The following is a 19725-nucleotide window of genomic DNA, read 5'->3' on the forward strand; positions in this document are numbered from 1 at the left end:
TCTACTAGGGTGTCATGTCCAAGGGGTTAAGACCATCAAATTCACGTTTGGGTGGTCATCGGGGTGTGGGTTTGGGTCTCGGTCATGACACTTGAGACCTTGAGCAAGACACTTTACTATAAATTGCTTCTCTTCACCCAGGGGTATGAATGGATACCTGCTAGGGTAGAGGTTGATATTGTGTATGGAAAAGCCTTTGGAGTGCAAGTGTTGCCCATGTTATGTATACTCCCCAGGGAGCTGGAAAAGATTAAAGGGATGTTATTGGCCCAAGGACCAGGGCACTAATTGTGAAATGCGCTATTTAAGAACTCATGGAAGTGTCGTGGCCGAGCGGTTAAGAGCACCGAATTCAAACTCTGGTGTTTCTGATCAGCAGAGTGTGGGTTCGAATCCCCAGCCGTGACACTTGTGTCCTTAAGCAAGACACTTAACCATTGCTTCGTCCTTCCGATGGGACGTTAAGCCGTTGGTCCAATGTGTTATGTAACGCATGTAAAAGAACCCAGTGCACTTATCGAAAAGAGAAGGGGTTCGCCCCGGTGTTCCTGGTCCGATCGGCAGCAAATTGCGCCACAGCATCTTGTAAAGAATTACATGGTGCTATCAGAATTAGGTCTCATAATTCAAACGTAGTCCCACAATCTGGCAGGAAATACTGTATGTTACAGCGCCAGTAGCGTCACTGGGTGACGGACATGTGCGCTTTATAAGAAGCCACAATTATTATTATTGTTATTATTACTAATTTAACAAAATTGTGATGGCATCATCCAATTAGCTGATCCTGGAAATTTTGTAAGAGATTGTGTGCAAGTTCATTGGCATGTCATGGCCGAGCAGTCAAACGCAATGGACTCAGGCTCTGGTGTTTCTGACCAGCAGAGTGTGGGTGTTACAATTTACAGACAGATCTCGGTGCTTTTGAGTTTTTCCCTATTGGACAGAGAGAACATTGAACAACACACAGACAAATGTGAGAGTACAAATATACAGCAGGGACCAAATTATTTTAAATACAAGTTGATATGATAAATTCATTTCAAATAAAAAATAAAAAGATATTGTTGAATAGTTTTCTTTTAAATGTATGTTGTGAGACAGGTAGCTTCAATGTCATGTTGAGTCTGTTCCAATGTGTCATTGTATGTTGTCTAAGCCTGTTGTTATGAAATGAGGTTAGGCTATAGTTTACATACAAATCACCCTACAGTGCTTAAAACAGCTACATGTACTTGAGCGGAATGTTTTTAACAGAAATGCTATTTTAACTTGTTTATAATGCGTTTGTTTACCATTTAAATGTCATTTTGATATGGCTGCACTTCTGAATCTGTAATTATTGATTAAAAAATCAGGCCCCAACTTCAAGGTTTTGAAAAACTAAAAACACTTCAGCCGTTGCGCCGTCAACATGACAATGCTTTGACGTCATGTCTGGGAGTTTGCGTTGTTATACCTCCACGCTGCATCAAAGCGGCTTCACAAACTGGAGCTCCCAACTGTGACGTAACATAAGTGATTGCGTAACGGAGCTTTTCACGAATCTTTCAGAAAAGTGCTGGATAAGGGTATTCAAAATTATTGGGTTTTTTTTACGCAATTAAAATCTATTGATAGTGCTGACTCAATTTCTTTATTGATTGAAAACATTTTAAATGAAATTCAGCACTCAAGTTCACCACTTGACATTTTCGTTCAAGCAGGTCTTTAAGAGCGGCATGGTAGAGGGATGCCAAAGGAAACATACTGAAGCTTGTCAACAGTAGGCCATTTTTATAGGTCATACTGATCATCAAATTATTAAAACTTTAACGTCAACAACAATAAAGAGGCCATACGTGAAAGATAACTGTTGTTGTTATGTCTAGTTGGTATGACACTGCTCTAGAATTGTGAAGATCGTGGGTTTGAACCCCAATAACACGTGGTGTGTTTTTTTCCACAGAACTCAAGTACTGAGTATACAGTGGTAACACACATCGGTGTATATTGGTAATAACCAAAATGAATATTCTTTATCCCCAATGCAAACTCATCATCTATTAAACTTTTGTTGTAATATGTTGTAGTTTGAACTTTGTGGGTGAAAAAAGGAAACAACACCGGATTAAGATGGGTGAGACGTCTTACCTCTGGTGCTAGATACTCTGGCGTGCCACAAAACGTGCTGGTTGTGTTTCCAAAAGATAGATCCTCTTTGCAAAGTCCAAAGTCAGTGATCTTGATGTGGCCATACTGGTCTAACAGTAAATTCTCTAACTGCAATGACAAAAGCCCATAAAATAAGGATAACAGCAGACTAAACAGAGAACATAGATCCACAAATTATTTCCAGCAAAAAGTTTTTTTTTTTTTTTTTTTTTTTAATTACTACCGACCCTGCACTTTGTTTGTAAGCATTGCTTTGAAATATTCTGCATATGCTACATGTGAATTGTATTTTAGCTGGTAACCTTTATCCGATGACACATAATTTTGTTGTGTGCTTAGCCAGTTTTTGTGCTTTATAGCAGCTCTATAAAATTGGGCCATGTGTATGAATAGTTCAAAGAATAACAAAGCCTGAATATTCTTTGACCGAGGATTCCAAACCTGCCGACAATGAATAGGAGGCATTGACTTGGGATTTTCCAGCACGTGGAGGAAATCAGGATGGGAAATGTCATTAAGCAGGATTTTGAACTGGGAATTCTTTATACAAAAACAACTCGTTTATTTCACTTATTCCCACGGCCAAATGATCTGTAAACAATCCCTTACTAGTATCTTGTTGTCAGACCTACCCTGGTAAAAACTGGGAGTGTTGGTTATCATTCCGATAATATGCAATGGCATGCTGGAATCCAGGGCTCAATTTCATTGAGCAGAAAATAATGCTTGAAAAGTTTCTACTAAGCCAACAATCAGCAGGGTACCAGTCACAAATTGTACATGAAAAATGGCATTTTGGCTGGTAACCATATTCTGGTAAACATAATTTATTTGTGTTTGGCAACTTTGTGTGCTTAAAGGAACACGTTGCCTTGGAACGGTCAAGATGGTCTTTGAAAAGTGTTCTGTAACCGTTTGTTATAAAATCGATATGGTTAGAAAGATGTTGTAAAAGTAGAATACAATGATCTACAAAAATGTTCCTTGAAATTGCGTGGTTTTCTTTTTACCTCGTCGACTAACATGGTAGGCCATTTATGGGAGTCAAATTTTAGACTCCCATAAATGGCCGACTGTGTTAGTTCGCGACGTAAAACCGTGCAATTTTGAGTGATACTTGTGTGGATCATTATATTCTACTTTTAAAACATCTTTATAACCATATGCATTTCATAACAATCGGTTTCAAACGCTTTTTATAGACCAACTCGTCCGATCCAAGGCAACGTGTTCCTTTAAGCAGCTCTATAAAATTGGGCCCTTAACTTAACACCCATTGAGCATGTCAATTCTTGTATGTCACATCTGTACAAGACATAAGTACTGTACACACTACCATGATTGAGTATGATTGGCAGCAACTATATGTACCAAGCTACAAAGCTGATTCCACAATGACTCAAATAAGTATTGTCGTCTAGTTACTGACTCACAATTTCTTGATTTGTGCACAAATAATCGTAGACATTAAACCAATGCTTTTATGAGAGAGAGAGATTGGCCGTTGCCGGCTTGGTGTTTATATCCCCTTGTGGGAGTTCGCCAAGTTCCCTTGACGAGAAGATCATTAAGTCAGACAGACCTGTCCCTATTTGCATGGGTGAGTTGAAGCACTGTAGGTGCATGCCTGCACACACTACACAATGGGTTGTTCAGGTCGTTGTTCAACTCAGCCGGCCAGCTGCAGGCAAAAGGTCGAGGGCTTTCAAAAGTTGTTTTCGCCAAAATAAACCAGTACCAATAAAACCAATAAAGTACAGGCCAGTACAGAAATTTTTTGCAAATAAACATGTCATGCGCTGGCCTGTAGGCTTCTTTTTTGGAAGGGCACCAAGGCATTTTCTACTAGGTAAGGGTACCCTATAGGGAACTTGTGAATTTCTACTGGAGCATTTCAAGGCCAGCCCTGATACTTCACGACGGCAACGACGGCAATTGCCGTCGTTGCCCCTACCGATTGCCGCAATGCCCTTCAAAAAACCAATTTTTCACGGCAATGATTGCCGTGCCCTTTTCTCATCATTGCCGCCGTGCCCTTCCTCCCAAAAACAAATTATATTCAACGTTGTCAAAGTTCGAAAATAAGCCAAAAAGTCCCGATGTCTGTGTAAATTTCACGCAACGAAATATACCCCAATTTCACGCACGTAAGGCCCAACAGCAGATTTCAGGCCCGTTAGTCGTTGTTCTTTGCGTGCGACAAAAAAATACTCGAAACATCGAACGCTAGAGGGCGTTTCGGAACAGAGCGATAGCGTGAGAGTAAACGCCCTCTAGTGGTAAAATTACGCGAACCAACGCTAAACGCCTTGAGAAAAAGACTCGACGTGCCTTTGCATGCTGGGATAGTGGTTTTCCCCATGCTTGGTACATGTGATGTACCATCATGTACAGCATAGCCGTCGCGCACCGCATGCATTTATTCTGTCAACATCGTGTCAAAATGGAGCAGTTACGTGGGAATTTTAGCGTCTCTACGAAAAACTACACAACGTGCATGACCAATAGTAGGATTACATATGAACAAAAATTATTTAGGAATTGTGTATTGTAAGTAGTTGTTCTTTATTTTGTTGAATTAGATGAATGCTTTCTTTTTTCATTGGGTAACAGTTAGAAAATGGAAAAATTTGAAGAACTATTTTTTATAGGCAACTCGGAGGTTTTTTTTCAAACTGCCGTCGTGCCCTTCGCAACTTTTTATGATTGCCGTGATGCCCTTCCAAAATTTTGAAAATTGCCTTGGTGCCCTAAATTTTTACAAAAAGTCAAGGCAAAACTGCCGTGCCCCTTAAAAGCCGAAGTATCAGGGCTGCAAGGCAATGACCAGGGGGCAATGGAGGCAATCGCCTTCAATGCCTCAATGAAGTGACCGTTTCTACTGGAGCATTTCAAGGGCACCAAGGCAATGACCAGGGGGAATGGAGGCAATCGCCTTCAATGCCTCAATGAAGTGACAGTTTCTACTGGAGCATTTCAAGGGCACCAAGGCAATGACCAGGGGGAATGGAGGCAATCGCCTTCAATGCCCCAATGAAGTTTCAGGCCAGCATGGGACGTGAATCTTCCAATTTGTTGATCTACTATTACCCTTTACAGGACTCACCTTAAGATCACGGTAAATAACATTACATTCATGCAGGTAGGTTAAAGCAGAGATGATCTCGGCACCGTAGAAGCGCGTCCGATCCTCCGAGAATACTCGCTCTCTTGACAGGTGGAAGAATAGCTCTCCACCGTTGACATATTCCATTACGAAACAGAGTCTGTCTGTAGTTTGGAATGAATACTTCAGTGACTGTAACATAAAACAAAATCAACTATGATTAACATTTTCGCTATGTGTGCTGAACTAACAAACACATTTTTGAGTCGTCTCTTTTGAAACATTCATGTTTTAGGGGATTTTCCCCCCTTTCTTTGGGCTTCATTGTTTTTATCTGGTTTTGTTTTTCTTTCAGTGGTTTTAACATACACTTACTTCCTTGTGGGCTGTTGTGGTATTTTTTTTATCATTGCTCTGATTTGTTATTATTGCTGCGGTCATTTGCATATGAATATTTTTCTTCAGTTGGGAAAGTAAATGCATGATCAGCCTAGATTGAGTAAACTTAAGAGTTTTTTCACATCAATCCATCCAGCTGGTGAAAGATCAAAGCTAAATACACTCGCTAAAAAGGAGAAATTTGAACGACAACAATTTCTTGTGAAAACAGGTATAAAAAGCAAGCCCTGAGCTAGTTAGTTTCTTGAGTAACTGGTCCCAGAACAATCTAGCTCAATGACTCTCCATGGGCTTTTGACAAATGTACTGCTGAGCCACTCTGTGTGTGGGTGGTTTACGATGACATTACATCAGAATGACTTAACAAGCAGGGTTATGAACTTTTCATGCGCTACCTCATCGGTTTGATGTGATATGGACATTTTGTGGGGTGCAGGATAAAACCCTCCTGGGCAATATACCATTTCCGTAAGCATTCACACAGTCCGGCAAAGTATTGTTTAACCGAAACAGGTTGCCAACCGAAATTACATTCAGTTTACATTGTTGTGACTGGTGCCCCACTCAATATTTGCTAAAGAAATTGTGTCCATGCCAGAACAACTCCCATCCAATTCTGTGTGCAAACAAATTATTGGTTTTTTTCTGTTCACAATATGGGCTTGCTTTGGGAGGCTGATGTCCAGACATAGTACCACATAATTCAGATTTCTGTTGCCAGTTAATTTTTTAATAAAAATGAATGAATGAATAAATGAATGAATGAATAAATAGTACCCAGCAGTCGATTTCACCAAACTCATCCTAACTTGAGACAATCTTAGGACCGAGGACGAGTTCCAACCAGCATGCAGACCTTAAGATTAATCCTAAGTTAGGACGAGTATAGGATTAATCCTAGCGTTTTGTAAAATGAACACAAACATTAATAATAGTTAAACATTAATAATAATTCATAATATCTTGATAACCTTTCATCTACCATCTGCGGATAAGACGCGTCTCATCTGAATTTTCAGACCCCCAAAACGTTTTTTTTTATTTTACCATCACTGCGTGAAATAATACCTTTATTGTTAAGCGACATGGGCATTACATACATGAACGAGGCGTTCAGAAATAAAAAGCAATTAAGATAGCTATTGATTTCAGTGATTTTTAACCAAATGCTGTGCATCTGCGTAGAAAATTACACACACGAAAAAATCTTGACATAGTCCTTGGGTAATGCTCATGTACAAACAAAACATAAACATTTCACAAAAACAAAAAGCTTTTCTTGGACTTGCCCTTTTCTTTCCCTGCGACCTTTCGCTAGTGCAAGACGGGGGAAAAAACTAACTTAATAACATAAACCTCCCAGGGTTATGACTATTAATAGCTTCACCTCAGTCAAGCATTTTCAGAGGGAGGTGTTACAATGTGTACACGGAACGGGAAGTCACCGGGAAGTCACCTGGAAGTCACCGAGGGAAGGTAGAATGAAGCATGAATCAGACTTCCGATCAGCTCACAGCTCTCCGGCGACTGATTGGAATCAGGAAGTACCTTCTCCGATTTTTCAGTTTGCAACATGGGACACTGTGGAAAGTCCATTCGCTCTCGGGAAATATGAGTTGTTCTGAATTACTTTCCCTTTTTCAGGCCTCTATGCATTGTTTTTGAAAGGGCAAGGGCACCAAGGCATTTTCTCCTTGGTAAAGGGCACCCACTGAGGAAATTGTAAATTTCTACTGTAGCATTTCAAGGGCACCAAGGCAATTACCCAAGGGGCATGGAGGTAATCCGTATCAGGCCTGCTTTTCTAGATTTAGGAACGTGAACTTCTGACATAGTGGACAGTCGTTCCTGAACCGGATTAAGATTAAGAATCTCTAGAGGACAAGCACTTTCAGAGCCTTCCATGAATTGACCTTTAATTTAGGGATGTGTCTATACCAAATACACCTATAAGAGCTTTTTTCATAATTTGTGTTTAATTGGCAGTTTGTCCTTCGAAAAAGCATTGTTTTGTTTCAGGACTTTGAGGGTTTTCTAGAAGACAAGGACAGACAGTGTTGTTATTAACGCTCGGAAGTCTCTTGTCTTAAGTTCGGGGCAAAACTTCTTGATCTAAAGTATGAATTCTAATTGTTTGGTTTTCTGACCAACTTCCATTTTTTGAGGGTTTTGAGGAAATAAATAAATCTTTCATCTGGTCCTTAGTATTAGAAGATCTACACTTTTAGTTAATAATTTACGTGGAGTCAGTTTGAAGACATAAAATCTCTCTCCTAAAAAGAGGATCCAATTACAATTTCTATTTTAAATCTGAGCAAAAGCTCACCTTCCAGATGTATGTGGACATACAGTAAATACATAGGAGATTTTATAGGAGAAGTTTACTACCAAAATCTCTCCTTTAAAATAGAGATTCCTTCAGAATTGATTTGTGAAATCTCATCCACGCAAAAGCTCACATGAATGTGGATGTAAGATAACTGTTTTACTTTCACCCCAACCCACTTCAGTCTTTTGGCTATATCTCCCAATCTATGGTGACTCAACATCGGACTTGGATTGGTTTGACACTGCACTAATGACAAGCAGTTGCTATTGGGGATCTACAGGTCCATATCCTACACATTTAGGAGGATTTAGGTCAGTGGGTTTGAATGAAATCATGAAATACTAACTTTGAAGTGAAACTGACTTGCGCATAATGCTTGGGCCCTCTCTTTTGTTTTGCATACAGTGGTGATATTAGTGCAGCTGCTAAGGTAACAATTGATCAATGTCATTAGTCTGGAGACGACCAAACGGTGTCCAAATTACTTTGAATTTCTGGATATGTGATCACAATTGATACAATATCAAAACATTAACAAACTGCTGTTTGCAACCCTGTCAGCCATTGAAAGTAATAGCACTGATTTGACAGCCACAAAGATATAATGACGGGTGAGAACAAATGAAGCCCCATCTAAGTATTTTGAGAGAACAATGGAAGACTGGTAAAGTAGTGCTTTCCTGGAGCCATTATGTCAACCAAATTAAGGATCCTACAAGCTTTACTCTAAACCTCACATTTCCTTGTTCACTTCTTGGAAGAAAAAAACATTATTTTGAAACTTCTGATTCCGTCTTTACAATTACCACTAAACGCTTCACTGCAAAAGGAATACATTCGTTTTATTTCCTTTAAGTTCCACGACCTTGTCCTTAATTGTTTACAGTCTATACATTGTGTCTTGTCATCCTGTAAACGCTCTTCCCCTTGCACTCCCCCGACACCGTGACTTACCGTCAAGAACGGGTGACAGGTCCTCTGTAAGACATGGCTCTCTGTAAGTGTGTGGGCTACCTCATCCTGAGAGACAGAGAAGAGGTCCGAAGGAAAACGATAAAAGAAAGAAAAAAAAATATGAGAAAAACAGGAAAGGATGACTAGCATGAGGTTAATTGGGAGGTATGGTATCACACGTTCCAGACTTGTGGAGTTTTTGGGGGGTGAGGGGGGATGCACCTTCTTCCTACTCTAGAGTGAGTCATGCTAAGGCTCCCTACGATAAGATCTTTAAGGGGCTCGGGACAGTCCATCAGGGCTAATGTTAGAACAGATGGTATACCCCTTGCTGGTATCAATGGGTTTTCAAAGACTGATATATTTTGTTAAGTTGGATTTTTGAGAGGATATTTACTCTCTCCACCAACTCCCCCCCCCCCCCACCCTTCTAGTTTCAATCAACAGGCACCATACAAACAAATAACCTTAAAAAAATGCCATCCATTTCATTGGGCGTATTTTGGGTGAAACCACAAAGGAATTCTTCTACTTGTACATTGTTTGCCCAATTACCCTGTTCTCCTTGTAATGTAACAGATGGTTTCACTTTTGCTTCTCCTGACCTGCACAATTGTACGTGCTTGTGTTCATGTTTTATCATTTCTTTGAATTCCTCTTTGTGACTGAACCTTCAAGTTTTCAATTTGATTGTCTTATTCTGTAGACACTAACAATATTTTTGCTCTGTTTGAAGTGTTTAATTTTGATATTTGTTTTTTTACTTGAAAGATGCGCTGCTATGAACTGACATTTTAGTTTCTGTGTGTGTTTGTCAGTGGTCATTTCAACCAAATAAACGCGCACACAATTTTTGTTTTGTTACCGTGTTGCTGAACAGATGAGTTCATGTGAACAGGCATTTCAGTTTTTCTGTGTGGCTTTTGCCGTGGTCATGTCAAACCACCATGTGTTGCGGATTGCACATTTATGTACACAGGCAACTGTTTCACAGAGTTCCTGTGATCATGGTTCAGTGGTACCGGTCAAAACTAAAGAGAAAGGACCACGGAAGGAGTAACAATTTGCTTACTTCAAACATAGAGACTTCTCTATGTCAAAACGCACTAAAAATGATGAATGAATAAACTCTTTGGATGGATTTGTGCCAACACCTGTTACTTCCGCCTACTTGTACCAGCCAAGATTTTGCAAAGATTTATTCCGTTTGTCAGGTCTTTCAACCTCTCAGGGATGCTGTCTGTTAGACCACACATAGTGGCTTTCCAAATGTCACTGAGAAAACATCTTCATATGGGCGTCCAAATGGAATTTCAATGACCAATCAAATTGATAATGGTTAGGAAAATTAGTAGCTTTTTTACTGAAAATAATCCAGCAAGGAGTTTTCATCCCTGAGGGAAATGTCTAAAAATTTGTTGAGATCACTGTACCTTTAAGCCTGGTTCATGCTTCCTGCGAATGCGCAGCTCAACCCTTACAAATGATTCGTTGCGAATATGTAGTGCAACATTCGTATCGCTTCTCATTCGCAGGAAGTATGAACCGAGTGTCAGTGTTGTTTTGGTCATACACATAGATAACCACAACAATAGATTATTATAATTAACGATAATAACTTGATTTATACAGCGCCAAAAATACAGCAGGATACAAGGCGCTATACTACCCTCTCCCGGTCATTGGAAAACCCTTTGTTATTTGCGTATGACACCAGAACTACAATTCATCAACGATTCAGTTAGAAAAATTACCCCGTCAGTTTAAATTGTTGTTTATTAATTATTTTGTTTACTACTACGGAACAATTCTACGCACTCTTCCATTGGAATAGACCGATCCATGTAGCTCCACCCCATTGCGTATTGACCAATGACATCGCAACAAAGGTCCATCAAATAAAGTCCGACACGCGTGCGCGTATGCTTAAGTTGTGCAGAAAGGCATTGGAGAGGCTGAAGTGCGTCGCGGGTGGAGCCTAATGGATCGGTGTATTGATGGTGATGCAACGGGGAGGAGTTAAAGGCACTGGGGTCGATTTCACAAAGAGTTAGGCTAGGAGATATACAAATTGCATGGATAGTCCTAAGTTAGGACGAGTAAATGGTCCTAACTCGAGATAAGACTAGTCCTAACTCTTTGTGAAATCCACCCCTGGACACGTTCGGTAAATTGTCAAAGACCAGTATTCTCACTTGATGTATCCCGAAATAATATTCATAAAATAACAACCCTGTGAAAATTTGGGCTCAATTGGTCATTGAAGTTGCAAGAGAATAATGAAAGAAAAAACCACCCTTGTTGCAAATTTGTGTGCTTTCATCCGCCTAATTCATGGCTTCAGACCGGAAGTCTTTTAATATTTGAGTGAGAAATAACCTCTTTCTCAAAAACGCATTCCTCCAGAGGGAGCCATTTCTCACAATGTTTTATACTATCAACATCTCACCATTGCTTGTTATCAAGTTAGTTTTTATGCCAACACATATTTTGAGTAATTACCAGTAGTGTCCAGTGCCTTTAAGTAAAAAAGAGGGGGTAGAGGGTTAGCTCATCAGACATACCTTAGCAACGATGACCTCTTTCTTCAAGATCTTGATGGCATAAAGCTCTCCAGCTGACTTCTCTCTGACCAGCAGAACTTTGCCAAATGTACCTTTACCTAACATCTTCAGGAACTCAAAATCTTGAAGTGTCTGTGAAAGCAACATCAAGTGTATGGTTTTTAATGTTTTATCTGAAATAACACCAAACCTTGTCTGCCGAGGAGGTAGGGCTCGAATTTCACACCGGACCGAAGGCCCGAGGCCAGCAATTTTAGTGTCAGGCTAGTAAATTCATGTAAGGGAAAATTCAGGTCATCTTGTGTTTGGTGATCTGTTTGTGTCTGGTGGACTTGTGTTTTTATACCGAATAATACAATCACAGTGTGTGATATCTTGAACAAAAACAAACTATGACCAAATACTGAGTTGCTATGAGTAATGATGCATATTCACGATGATTATTTATCCATGTTGTAATGTTTGTTCAAATAAAAACAGTTCAATGCATGTTGAACCATGCCAGGAAGTTCTTCTCTTATTTTTATTTAATCTTGTAAACAAAATTCTGTTCCAGTAAACCTTTTGAGCTCCCCGATTGTGGTTGTGTAAATTTTTTCTTCAATTCGATCGAGCCCTGACAAGGTAGTGGACAGGGACGGTACACGTGTCATGCAGTTAAAGTGTCTATCGAATACCATAAGGTGTTGACTTGTGACAACCCATGCAATAAAACAGGCAGTTCCTAATAAAACTCAAAACTGGGTTTATTTGCTCATCAAAAAGATAAAATAGGAGCTTTCATATAACACACTGCCTAATTAAGGCAATACGGTGAGTGGTTCTCAACAAACATTGTTGACCCAATTCACCTGGCATCATTACCACAATATTCGTGGTAGCGACACTTAGGGAAACAATATCAATGTGTGTTATACGGTGTATTGAGAATTTTAGGTGGCGCAGCATTTGCACGCTTACATGCTGACTTCCAACAGAGTGAGGAACAATTTCAATAAGTGATTAGTGTGCAACAATGGGGGTCGATGGAATATTCAAGAGCTCACATCACATAAGCCATTTTGAAGAATGGTGGACACAGCATTATGGCACTATAATGTTGGGTTAATTTGTTTGTAGAAACTCAAACCATACAGTGCACTAATATAGCATCCTCCATACCTCAAAAAGGCTAATTGATATCACGGCTGATGTTTCCAGTGCCTCCACTTTTAAAACAATTTCACTGTTTTCCAGAACTGACTGTTTTGGGGCGTCACAATTGATGTTTGATCCGAAATAACACCGACCCAATTTGGAAAGTACAATAGGGGAAGGGGTTGGGAGAGGGGTATACAACAATCATGCAATTTACAATTTGATTCCGGGTAACCGTTAAAGGGTATATGTACTTTTTGTACATGTAGGACAAAAAACCCAATGTCCACAGATTTAAATTAAATTTACACAGTTTGAAGATAATGATAGTAGAAAGCTTCCCTGAAAATATTACTTGCTGAGGTGCTGCAGTTTTTTAGAAATGAGTAAAACAATGTCTTGAAAATAATTTTCGTCTCAGTGATCATAAGATGAAAATTATTTTAGCATGTAAAAGCGTATTTTCATGACATTGTTTTACTCATTTCTCACAAATTACAGCACTTCAGCAGCTAATATTTTAAGGTACGCTTTCTACTATCATTATCTTCAAACGGTGTAAGTTTAATGCAAATCTGTGGACATTGTGTTTTGTGTTACAAAAAGTACAAAAGACCCTTTAAAAAAAAATCACATGCAGCAGGCACAAGACAACGAGGTATCATAATGTGCCTAGCACGTGACATACCATCACCTTAGTGTGTCTCTTCTGTAGATTCTTAGAGTCTGTAATGTGTGCGTTCAGCTCTGACTTCTCCTCGCTGGATTTGCTGACTCTTTCCACCACATCCCGTATTGCAGCCATCCACTCATCCCTGGAAACAACAATAATAACAACAACAACAAAAACATGAGTCAGACATGAATGAAGATGGTTAAATTTATGTGTATCTGTCTTCACCCTCAACTTTTAGGCAGTGTCCAAAACAGCTACAGCTTGATCGCGCACATCTGCCTATTCTTCAACACTGGCAGACGCACTGATCTAGACGTAGCTGTAGGCAATGTCGCAGTTTCGGACAAGGCCTTATTGTCTATCGAACGTTTAAACTGTAGGACCACACAGACATAAATTTCAAAAAGGATGAAGTCAACACATTTTCAATGAAGCCGACAGTGCACACATTATATGAAAGGCAAGCGCATCACTTGCTGTATTTCACTCTTATTAACATCGGTGGAGGGTCCTTGAGGTAAAAATGTGAGAATATTGGCCATGTTCGACATCATGTACTTCTAAGGGGCAGCTGAGGTTATTGCCTCAGTGCCCCTGGTCATTAATTAAAACGCCCTTTCAGGTGATCCAACAAAATTACTTCTCATAAACGAGCGCTGCGTAGTCTTGTAAAATTGCCTTGTTGAACCCTTGAGAAAGGTGATATTTGCCATGTGAGCTAGTGCAATTGGTCAAAGCGCTTAAGCCTTTGCGAAGTTGATATGGAATTGTGGTTGCAAATAGGGGATTGATGGGGGGAGAGATCGTAGTTAACTTTGAAAAAAAATTATAAATGCCTAAGAGGCCGCCTGGGGCAGCTGAATACATCCTCAGAAATTGAGGTAGAGTTAAGTATAACTCAAAACTGGCCAGGTGCCTCGGAAAATACATGTGATTAAACACGTTAAAAAAAGTCAAATCCTACTAGAGTAAAAGCTATCCCTTGATTTTTGTTCAGTAAAAAAAAATGGTGATAAAATACACGCTTGCCTCATGTATTGATAACCAAGCACTAGGCTACAAAACAACAGAATAGATTGGAGGACCACGATACATTAACACCCTGTTGACAACGGCGCCTACACGCTGTCCAAGCACCAGGTACGGGATAATTTAAAGTAATATGTATACAGTATGCACAACCACTTTTGAGTTACCGCTAAAGGCCTTGAGGCCGAGAGAGCCCTGTCCAATCTATGTAAGGTTGGAAACGGTTTATAACATCTCCACTTAATCAATCAATCAAGTCACTCTTATTCAATGCAATTACGGGGAAAGTCACACTTATTTGTCATCGTAACGATATGCGATGAATAAAAATTCAAATTCAATCTGAGGCTCTCTACTGAAACACAAATTGACAGTTATGAAAAATTAAGAATAAAAATGTAGTGGAGGAATGACGCCCTGTTACAAAATAACCTTCTCAGTATCCACTATGGAATGTACGCTACTTGGTGAAAAGTACAGCACAACATGCGTCTGGATTCCTGGAACAGATTCGTCAAAACACACCAGCTTTCAGGGGGGAAAAGGACAAGTTGTTTCTAACTCATGTACAAGATTGCGAGTTGAGCTGAAACACGCAAATGGCATGTTGATACGTTCCCATTGTAGCCATTATGACACTAACAATAATACTTATAGTATTTTTAAAAATTCAAAATAATCATAAAGATAAAAGCATGTAGAATGTTCCAGATTGCACAGTAGACCTCTGAAGACCAAAGGATCTCCGAGGACCTCGTTTCAATTCAGCGTGCCTGTAGCCAAACTTCCAACATTTGGGTTCGGAATTTCCTGAGAAAATCCTGGAAAAAATCCTGTTGTTTCAATAAAAGTAAAACTCACTCTTTCATTCATGCTTTCCGTCTATAAACAACTAGGAATTCCCAGATTGAGTAAAACAAATGTTGTGTTTCTCCTAAAAAAATAGGGAAGTATAGTATCCAATTTATAACACTCCTTACAAATATTCTGCCTTTTCATTGGTTTAGAGCACGTAATATGATATGTCTTAGTTTTACTAGAAACGGTGGCTGTGTGATAGTGCATTGTTTGCCGTGTGATAGTCCGACGACTATAACACCACGTGCAGTACCCAGACGTTTTTTTACCCACCTCAAACCCAATCAGTTGTGCATCTGTGTGTTTGAACTGTGCGTACAAATGTTACGTGTACGAGGATGATAAATAGTCTGTTGGGGTGTTATAAAACAAAAATTGACTGCTTTTACTCGTGCTATGGTTAAAACTCTGACTCCCTCGGTGATCCCCGGACTGTTCCATTTTCCCTCTGCATAGAACTCTCCAGGGTAGTTTTAACCATCAACATTATAGCACTGGAAGCAGTCAATATTTGTATAGTAGCGTATGAACCCAAGATGCCGGGGGGGGGGGGGGGGGTGGCACAGTGATCTGATACTTCAATATTTAAATGTACATGGTGTGTGACTTTTACAGGCTTTAACAAATCTCAGTAAAAGGTGAAATCTCTTGTACAAAGACAGTGATGAGGAATATATCAATCTTCTAACCATGTTTGTAATATAGATTTATTTTGCTGCTGTGTGGGGTGGGGTTACAAGAAACACACAGCAACACAAACATCGGTTTGCAACAAAAAAAAAGGAATGATACTGAATTAAGAAATAAACTGCAAAAACATCTAAGGAGAAACAAGACCTCAACAGATAAACAGTTTTGCATTCGTCTTCCTTGAAATTTATTAGTGAGGCCAAAAAGCTATTGCCAAAATACAACCATCAATCATACTACGTTTTATACTAATGTGAATCTGTCCAAACTCTTTCGTCTCACCCATTGTTTCATCTTCACAAACGGTCTAAGGATCCTAATTATTTCCCTTTGAGATAATTGACAAATTAATGGACTGTAACGAGGACTGACATGATCTGCGTGGCCAGCGACAAATTAGTAATACATGTATAAAACGGAATCGTAAATTAGTATTTAATTCAAATTAACATTTATACACACAGTTTGTTTACCTCTTGTTTCACAGTATTACAGAAGCACATGCAATGACCTGTACATAAATTTACATAATACGAATAATAATAAAAAGGGAGAAAAAAAGGCTAATTCCATAAAGTTTTAATTATATACACAAGCCCTGTTCTACCTTCCCCTTCAGAAAAAATAAAAACAAGTGAGTTCTAATTAATAATGAAGAAGCTACTCATGTATTCATTGAAAGCAACAACAGCATGAATTACACAACGCTGTAACGCTCGACCCTACTCGCCATGCAACAACGATGACTACGGGTTGAGATCAACAACAACCGACCAGGACCTGACATCCTCTAACCCAGTCACTCCGCTCCCAGGCACCTCAGAATTATAGGGTGGTTGTTTACATCCAATGACTACAACTTGTTTTTTGCAGGAGTGCAGGAAGCTGGGATTTCCTTTTGCCGTATCATGGCTGGCTAATCAATTTTGCCCAATACCTCGTCCCATGTGCATTGCTACCCGTTTAAGCAATACTGCTAGTTGTGTAGTTGCTTATTTGTTTTATGCTTGGTGACATCTCCAGTACACAACAAAACAATGATGAAATTATAAATTTATTTATTTTAATTATCACGAATTTGGTATCTCACTTTCTCAATGACAGGTATATCAAATTTTGCATGGCAATGCAAGTACTTTGTTTACAGTGGTTTGGTATTGTGTGCTTTTAAATTTATTTATAGTTAAATACTATTAAGTCTATTTTTAGTTTTAATTGCGATTAAAATAAAGTGTGAAATTACGTAATGTTCGTTCCATTGATTGTTTACTGGTGTTTTTCTTTTCTGTATTAAGAATTATAAGATAATTCATGTGCACATTAGAAACTTGATCTACAGCACAAGCATCTACATGCACAAATTGTGTTTTATATGACATGTATATTTACCATAATTTCAAGGTATCTGCCCCTTCCACACTATCAAGGGAAAATACAAGCAAGCACACACAACCACATCCCCTTATCCCATCAAGCTATTTAGCCCGACTGCTCTTCACCATCAATTTAATAATTTCCAGTTTTGCCATTTTGCCCGCTGGTTTTAAATTTAATCTCTGGCCATGTTTATTTTGTATGCAGTGTGCGTGTACACATACGTGACGCAAACAAAAAATTGGTAACCGATAGTCCAACCTTCAAGTTTTAACCGTATAGATTTACTGTCTTGCGTTTCATGTTTTTTTATATTAATTTCCATGGTGAAAATATCTTTTGGTACTAATTTCATATTTACTCAAGAGACTAATATATTGATCAGTTTACTTGTGATTGTCTGAACTCAACTGCCTAGGGGGGAAATCGGAGACCACCTCCAAAAATAAAAATCTTTCGGATGGAGGGGGAAACTCCGGAGATTGTCTGCTATACAAGATGACAATGACATGTTTATCCAGTCGTCATCCAAATCCATATTTGCCCCCTGCATTATCTCCTGGCCACGACCCTTCCATAAACTACAGTGTCCTTTAAGAGAAAACTACCTTGTTTACCTCATCACCCAAGGTTATTGCTAAAAAATATGGAGGGAAAAAAATATCCATTAAATTTGTTGTCATGGTAACATCAATGGAAGACAGGCACACACATAAACCCCTGAAATGATGTCTGCCACTGCTGGGTTGTTTTCCCGAACAGTTGGGTTTTGTTTCTCCAATCAACGTTTTCTTTGATTCTATTTCTGTAAGGGAGTACTGTATTTGTTTTTATGTGATTTTGTTTGGTATAGTACCCTGCTTCTTACCATAAACAAATATCATTCGACCATTAGAATGAGTGTGCTTATTTTCCTCCCATCAGCATCTATTCAAACGGTTTTGACTCTATTAACACACTATTAAAAGGTATATGTACTTTTTCCTAACACAATGTACCCAGATTTAAATTAAGATACACAGTTTGAAGATAATGATAGTAGAAAGCTTCCCTTGAAATTGTACTTACTGAGGTGCTGTAGTTTTTGAGAAATTAGTAAAACAAATATATTCCGCCTCAGTTTTAGCATGTTTAAAGGTATTAACCAGTTATGCTATGTTTATGGTATAATATCATAACTGGTTGAGGGTTTTTTACATGGTAAAATCATTTTCATCTTACTGAGACGAATATTTTTTTTGTGACTTGTCTTTCTCATTTCTCAAAAACCACAAAACATTAGTTAGTAATATTTGAAGGAAGCTTTCCACCATCATTATCTTCAAACCCTGTAAGCTTATAGTAAACTAATGGACGTTTTAAAAAAGTCCCCAAATCCTTTAACACATGTTCATACATGTATTGGATATCACGATAACTAACCATTACCATTACCAAGATTAAACTTAAGAAACAGTTAAGATAAAACATTGAGAATGTGGATCTCGTTGAGTCACACAAATGAGGTGAGCAGTAAATAAAAAACACCCAAAGCAAAACAAAAACAAGCCCTAAAACAAGCTTAAAGGAATCACCCCAAAGAAAATTTTGTTTAATTTCTAACCAAAGCCTACATGTACATGTTGAAAAGATGGTACTGTTAACAAGCACCTGCAAAACCATGTCAACTGAAAATAACATCATAAAGTCCAACACTTGAATCTCCCAAACTTGTCAAATTTCGGTAATGTTTGTTTGTGAATGTGGCCAGAGATGTGCCAGGTATCTGATGTCAACTCGCTAATCGTGCATGGTTTAGACATTCCTTATGAAAATGCTGTGACAGTTATCAAATCTTTCTTGAAAATTGTCCCTATGAAGCGGCTTCAGGTTGACAAAAAAACAATCTATGACCCTACCTTTAAACACCTAAAACAGAAAGAGAAACAATGTTGAGCAACAACAACAACAAACCATGGATGGCCTATTGGCAGGAGGTCCATACCACAAAGTGAAAGTTGCACACATGTGCACACAAATGTTTAAAAAGTGGATTTTATTTTTGTTGGACAAATATTTGCATCTTGTTAATACAAGAAAAAGACATCAAGGTGGGGGGGGGATACTGGGCTCCTGTTATGAAAGACATGAGGCCCTTTCGTAAGAAGAGTTACAGATAGAAAATTTGTAATAAAATCATAATGCCAAAAGGGGAGGTTGCATGAAAAGTATTCATTTATAATACCTATCGTCTCACAAAAATGGTTTCAGTGTAATCCTAGGAGTCACCGTTGTTATTATACATGAACACCCAAAAGAGATTGGAAAGGAATGGAAGAGAAAAACAAATATTATGAAATGGGGGAGGAAAACTCTGGAGAAACAAGATTATTTTTGCAGCAGGCCATGTTGTTTACTCCAAGAGAGAAAGTGACTGTACATTCATGTGTGTGAAGCCCAGGCTGACAGGCTCAAC

General features: G+C 38.9%; 1 protein-coding gene across 3 annotated transcripts in view; it reads right to left on the reverse strand.

The window, feature by feature from the left end:
• The window catches only part of LOC117287993 (RAC-gamma serine/threonine-protein kinase-like), a 53286-nt gene that overhangs the window by 7268 nt on the left and 26293 nt on the right, over positions 1-19725 (reverse strand). For 2 of the 3 annotated variants that reach the window (XM_033768668.1, XM_033768661.1), the window contains exons 5-9: positions 13332-13458; positions 11507-11638; positions 8943-9008; positions 5261-5452; positions 2134-2262 (exon numbers count right to left, since the gene is read on the reverse strand). In XM_033768668.1, the coding sequence (XP_033624559.1) occupies positions 2134-2262; positions 5261-5452; positions 8943-9008; positions 11507-11638; positions 13332-13458 (646 nt within the window). The remainder of the gene's footprint in view (positions 1-2133; positions 2263-5260; positions 5453-8942; positions 9009-11506; positions 11639-13331; positions 13459-19725) is intronic. The other variant, XM_033768679.1, reaches the window with a different exon arrangement.

This window comes from Asterias rubens, chromosome 1, assembly GCF_902459465.1.
Source record: "Asterias rubens chromosome 1, eAstRub1.3, whole genome shotgun sequence".
Taxonomy (NCBI): domain Eukaryota; kingdom Metazoa; phylum Echinodermata; class Asteroidea; order Forcipulatida; family Asteriidae; genus Asterias; species Asterias rubens.